Source organism: Echinops telfairi, unplaced genomic scaffold (genome assembly GCF_000313985.2).
Source record: "Echinops telfairi isolate 266 unplaced genomic scaffold, ASM31398v2 ScPeMD7_25;HRSCAF=90, whole genome shotgun sequence".
Taxonomy (NCBI): Eukaryota; Metazoa; Chordata; class Mammalia; order Afrosoricida; family Tenrecidae; genus Echinops; species Echinops telfairi.
The window spans coordinates 1,252,716-1,258,447 of record NW_022103922.1 but is presented as its reverse complement, the minus strand read 5'-3'; the positions used below and the strand labels follow the sequence as shown (position 1 = coordinate 1,258,447).

Sequence of the window (5,732 nt, the reverse complement as noted above, 5' to 3'; positions counted from 1 at the left end):
TTGCCGTGGAGGCGGGGCTCCCTGAGCCTAGCTCCTCCTCCGCTTCCTGGCTTGCATTCTCTTGCTCTTATTCCATGTGAATCAAGACCAAGAGTCATGTCTTGAGGTGCTGCTCCTAGCTGTTAGAGCCCCCAGGCACCACACCCCACCCTACGAAGAACATACATGTTAGGGTGGAAACTTAAATGCCTTTTGATGGAGCCGTCCCAGGAGACCCCGATCCCAGCCCCCGACCCCAGCCCCCAACCTGAGAGAGTCAGTCCATGGGGGTTTGTCTCATTAGCCTTTGCTTCTGCGGCCCCCATGCTGCTGCTGCTGCTGCTGCTGCTGCTGCTGGGCCAAACACAGCCCAGTGTCTGTCCATGCGCCGTCTCCTCTGCGCCCGTGATCTCCCCTCTTGTGTGTACTTCTCCCGACCTGCCTGCTGTTGCGATGTGTGGGTCTTTGAGATGAGAGGTGAAGGAACCCTGGTGGCTCTGGGGTAAGCACTGGCAGGCGGGAGAAAGATGAGGCTGTCTGCTCCTGAGAAGACTGACCGCCTCGGACACCCACAGAGGCTGTCTCAGTACCTTGCCCTGCAGACCCGCCATGGTGGGGGGGGGGGCACGCCCCGGTGAGTGAGTGGGTTTCTGCTTCCGTGGGGGCTTGTGTGCTCCCACTGTCCTTAGAGCGGCGGGGCCCCTGCAGAGTTGGAAGGGGTCTGGGAGCTGCTTGGCCAGGGGACCGCTGCTGCTGGTGGGGCCTGGGCCTCAGCCTGGGAGGGTGCGTGTCCCCGCCGTGGGCTCTGCACTGGGCCTTCGTGGAGGATGCTGGGGCGGCCTCCCTCCACGCGCTCCTCTCTTGCAGGTGAATCTGAAGATGCGTGAGATCACCGAGAAGGAAGTGAGGCTCAAGCAGCAGCTGTTGGAGAGCCCAGCTCACCAGAAGGTACTGGGCCCCTTGTTGGACGCTCGCCGAGTGGCCACTGCTCCCGCTGCTTCTGCCCTGTGCCCCAGGGCCGGCCTCCTGCCCGCCCGCCCCCCCAACACTGGCTGGGGACCTCCAGTGAGGGACAGGGGTCTCCTGGCCACGCCACCCTTTCCTGGATAAGGGGCTGGCCCGAGGGAGGCCGGGGGGCGGCCTGCACAGGAGGAGAAGTGGCTGGCAGCGGGTCCCAGGGTTGGCGGAGGGGCATGCTGCTCTCTGCCTCCAGGTGTGATCCTTAGCAGCCCCCCCCCCCCCCCCCCCCCCCTCCAGTGGCTCTGAGGCGTCCCTGTAGCGCCCCACCCACCTGTGCGCCCTCTGTGGTCCCAGCCTGTCCTGCAGAGCCAGTGAGGCAGAGGCCTCTGTGTCGCTCTGTCTGGCCCTCGGGTCCTTGGGTGCTGTCCTCTGCTGACCTCTCCTCCTTCCTCCTCCCACCTCCGCACAGTCTCCCTCCAAGTGGTACTGGAAGCTGGTGCCTGTAAGTGGACGACTGGCCAGCCGCCACCAGTGCATCGCGTCCACTCATCATGCGCTCCCCTCCCCTGCGCACGCGCGCGGTCTGTGTCCCTGCTTGTCCTCCTCTGCACACAGGGGTCTCTGCCGGCCGACTGGGCCGGGTCTCTACTGGGCTGTCCCCGACCATGGTCAGCAGGACTGGCTCTTTCCCGATAGATGCCAGAAGGCCTGATGGATACTTGAGGGTCCTGACGCCGAGTGTGGCAGGGCCGAGGGTCATAGACGGGGCTGGCTGCTGACCGTGAGGGCCTACTGTGCCTTTGCCCCCCCCTGCTGACCCCCGCTGGCTCTCGGGGCCCCTTCCCACCAGACCACCAGAAAAAGGTGGAGTGAGGTCACCATGGCTACCGGGAGGCTAGGTGTGTTAAGCAGGTTCCTGCTCGGCCTACGGAGAACGGTAGACAGGAGAGGGATGGCGCCACAGCCCAGAGGGAAGCCCTGCACACCCTCCTGCACGGCCCCCAGAATAGGCTGGCCCCCTCCCTCCATGATCAGAACAGCACCTTTTACTTCATTTTTTATTGTTTTAAGTTGACTCTTTATTCTAAGATATTCTTTAATGTTTAAGTGCTTGTATAGTTTAACATGGACACAAGATTTTAAAAGTCAGAAATCCCGTCCCAGCAACGTGAGGGTAAAGGTAGGCAGAAGGTGGGCGCACTGTTGACAAGCACTCCCGCGTCTCCCTTGTTGCCTGGGGGAGGGCTGTCTGGGTGCTGCTAGCCTGCTGTGCACCTGTGGGGGAGGGCTCATGTTTAGACTACCAGGTCTCCGCTCAGCCCGGCCACAGGACTGCCCTCAGGGGTTGACCCCTTCGAGAGCATGCTGTTGGGTCCATCTGGTGCATAGTGGCTCCACGGGACAGAGGGGTCAGCCTAGTAACCAGTGGACGTCCGAGTCCGGCATGGCTGGGCACGCAGGGCTCCTCCCAGCAGCTGTGAGGTTGGCTTCTCGTGGAAACACGTGGATGGAAAGGAAGCAGTCAGGTGTCCTGTGACTTCCTGGCCCTAAAAGCCAGAGAGGGCTTCTGTACCGTGGTCAAGACCCAGCTGGCCTCCAACGGAGGGAGGGTCCCGAGCAGGAGGGCATGGCTAGAGGCCTCTTGCTTAGGGAGCTTCCCACCAGTGCTGTCCAGGCAGATGGGCAGGGGGAGAGCGCCCAGGTCCATCCGGCTGCTGGACCCTTGACGTCCAGAGCCCTCATCCTTGCTCACGGAGAGCGCGCCCATCTGCTTCCTGCATGCTCAAGTGCTGCCTGCTGTCTGTCTGTGGCCTGGCCTGGTGCGTGCACGCCGTCCTGCATGCCGTGCCACCGCTGCGCCACGCTGTGTGCACGTGGGGCGGGGCGCCGGGAGCAAGCGGAGGCTGAGCCCCGGCACGTTCCCAAAGCTACAAGGGCCTCGGTGCAGTATGCTCAGAAGCCCCGGGCTTGGAGTCTGAGCCTGTAGGAGGCTCTCGTGTGGGGTCATTCCGGGCTCCCTCCTTCCCTGGTGCTGCCTCGCTCAGGCTGCCGTGTCCGGCTGAGTCTGGGCCAGTGGGGAAGCAGCAGCCCCTCGCTGTGCCCTCAGCCTCCTCCGTCCCTTGCTTCTCGGCGCTGGCCTCTCTCATGTGTCCGCCCCTGTGACCCTGTGTGACTGCCGTATGGTGCCGCCCCTCGCCGTGGCATATGGGTTCCAGGTCTGGGGGTGTGGAGCTTGCCGAGGCGATGGCTGGCTGGTGACCATGTGGATGTCGGCAGGCCGTGTGCCTGAGGCAGATGTGGGCTGCCGCGGCAGGCAGGAAAGCCACCTCTCCTCCCTCGCTGCAGGTCCGCTATCGGCGAGAGCACCCGTCTAGTCGGCACTTACCCCACTTCCCGCTGCTGGAGGATCTGATGAAGGACGGCAGTGATGGTGCGGCCCTCCTCACGGTGGTCCACTACTACTGCCCCGAGCACATGAGGCTGGACGGTGAGTCCTCACGGTGGTCCACTACTACACTACTGCCCCGAGCACGTGAGGCTGGATGTGAGTGGGGAGCCCGGCCCTGTCCTAGCGGTGACCCACTGTCACTGCCCTGAGCAGATGGGGCTGGATGAGGAGTGGAGGGCTAGCCTGCTATTGACATAAGTAGCCCCTAAGCCCCCAGGCCAGTCTACAGGGAGGCCTCTTGAGTATGTAGGGTAGATGGGGTGCTCCGCTGCTGCCTCAGTGGTGGTCAAACCCACCAGCAGCCCCATAGGAGAGGGGCCTGACCATCAGCCCCGTAAAATGACCCCGGCAAATCCCTTGTCTGTCCCTCTGGTCACAGGTGCCTTCTTTAAGGTGCATCTTAGCAGACTGGGACAGTGCACCCTGCGAGCCTTTGGGCCACGTGCTCAGGGGTTTCTGACTTCCCACATGCCCCAGGGCAGGGCGGGTTTGGCTCTGAGTCCCAGCACACCGAGTCGGAAACCTGTGAGCGAAGTTTGCAGGCGGGAGATGAATGCAGAACCCACCTTCTCCACAGACACCTCCACGCGTGGCGCTGGCGGTGCCGGCCAGGGCACACCGTGAACAGGCAGCCGTGTGTACCCTGTGGCTTGTCCATGGTCTGCGGGGAAGCATGGCTGTCTTCGAGGGAAATATAGGTGTTGGGGGGCGGGGGGCGCTGTGGTCCTTATGCTTGGCCACTGCTCCACAGAAGGGCCAGAAGAGGAGGGCCCAGTACCTGGGCCGAAGGTCGGGGTGATCCCTGACTAGGGTGAGCCCCTAGGGCTCAGCGTGGGCCGAGTTCACATTCCTCAGAAGTAGGACTTCCAAGTGCGTGCAGACTGATGCATGAGGCATGTCAGCAGGCAGCCCAGGGGCCCAGGCTGTGAGGACTCAGGCCACAGGGAGGCCTGTGCCTGAGCACGTGGACAGAGGGGTGATGTTCTTCTCCCCGCCTTAGGGCCAGGGACTGTTCTCTCTGGCCAGCCAGCTGAGGCCTCTGGGATTTCGGGCTACCTGATTCAAAGGGCAAACATGGGAGGTTGTTTGCTAGCTGTTGGGAGGGCCGTGGCTGGTGTTTGTCCAGTGAGGGTGACCCATGTGGGGAGAGCTGTGGGGTGTGTTCTGGAGAAGTGGCTGGGCCGTGTACACCCAGAGAGCAGCACAGGGGTACTGGAGAGCGGGCAAGGGGGAGACAGGAAGCTAAGGCCTTTTCTCTTTCCTCCTCTCCCAGTCCACTGAGGTGGGCACCTTCCATGGTGCCTGTGGGCACGGCGAGCAGTCAGCTGCCCAAGAGCAGCCCTCACATCCCCTTGGAAGACCCACAGAGCACGCGGCGAGGGCAGGGCGTGTGCCTGCTGAGCTCAGTCGGAGTAGTGCCGTCCCATGGGGCCAGAGCCAGGCCACCGGGGACCCAAGCCGCACAGGGACATCATCTGAGTGTGTGGTGGCGAGTCCTCCGCCCCAGGGCTCCCCACGAAGGCCAGGACGGGCCCCGCCCCGAGCCCATAGTGCCCTGAGACACTGCTCAGTGGACACCAGGCCTCAGCGTTCCCTCACAGGCCGGCACCCTGGTAGGCCAGCCCAGGTGCCGAGGGGTAGAGGTGGAACACGACGCTGTTGTAATCTGGATGAGAGAAAAGATCAGTCCCCAGATGGCTCTAGAAATCACCATATTTTCACAGACGCCAACAAGAAAATGTAGGAAAAGCGTGTGGAAGAGGAGTGAGGGCCCGAAATAGCAAAACCCACTTGGTGGTGTTTCCAGCTTCCCTGGGATGCACGGTCCTGGGGTCCGGCCCCCAGCCGCTCCTATGGCCTGGCTGCATGGCCCCTGCGCTCCTTGGGCTCCCGAAAACAGACATGTCAGACCTGACGGCCCATCAGGAGTGGTGGCTGTGAGGCAGCACCCCCCCGGGTGTGGTCTGGTCTGAGTGCTGCCCCTCGTCCGGTGTCGGCTGTCCCTGACCTGTCCTCCTCGGCCTGAGGCCTTGCTGTGGGAGTTCTGGCTTGTCTTCGTCCCTCTGGAGTAGCACCTTGGTCTGGTGGTGTTGGGGTGCGGACAGTAGTCAGTCCCCCACTCCACTGGTGCACCCTGTCGGTCCTGGGGTTGGCATCAGCGGCCCCTGCTCTGTGGCTGCATTTGCTTCCCACTAGCTGTTCTTCGGGGTGAGCCTGTGGACATTCCCATGGGAATGAGGTGTAGGGCTGGGGTAACCACAAGGTCAGTGATCCAAACCACTAGGTGCCCTCTGGGGGCAGAGAGAGGAGGCAGGCTGCTTCTGTAAAGATGGTCGGGCTGTGC

The 5,732-nt window shown here is 62.9% G+C and overlaps 1 protein-coding gene across 1 annotated transcript in view; it reads left to right on the top strand.

The window, feature by feature from the left end:
* The window catches only part of CAMSAP1 (calmodulin regulated spectrin associated protein 1), a 31,714-nt gene that overhangs the window by 13,208 nt on the left and 12,774 nt on the right, over positions 1 to 5,732 (top strand). The window contains exons 2-4 of the mRNA XM_045289349.1: positions 847 to 927; positions 1,409 to 1,441; positions 3,286 to 3,514. Of these exons, the coding sequence (XP_045145284.1) occupies positions 847 to 927; positions 1,409 to 1,441; positions 3,286 to 3,514 (343 nt within the window). The remainder of the gene's footprint in view (positions 1 to 846; positions 928 to 1,408; positions 1,442 to 3,285; positions 3,515 to 5,732) is intronic.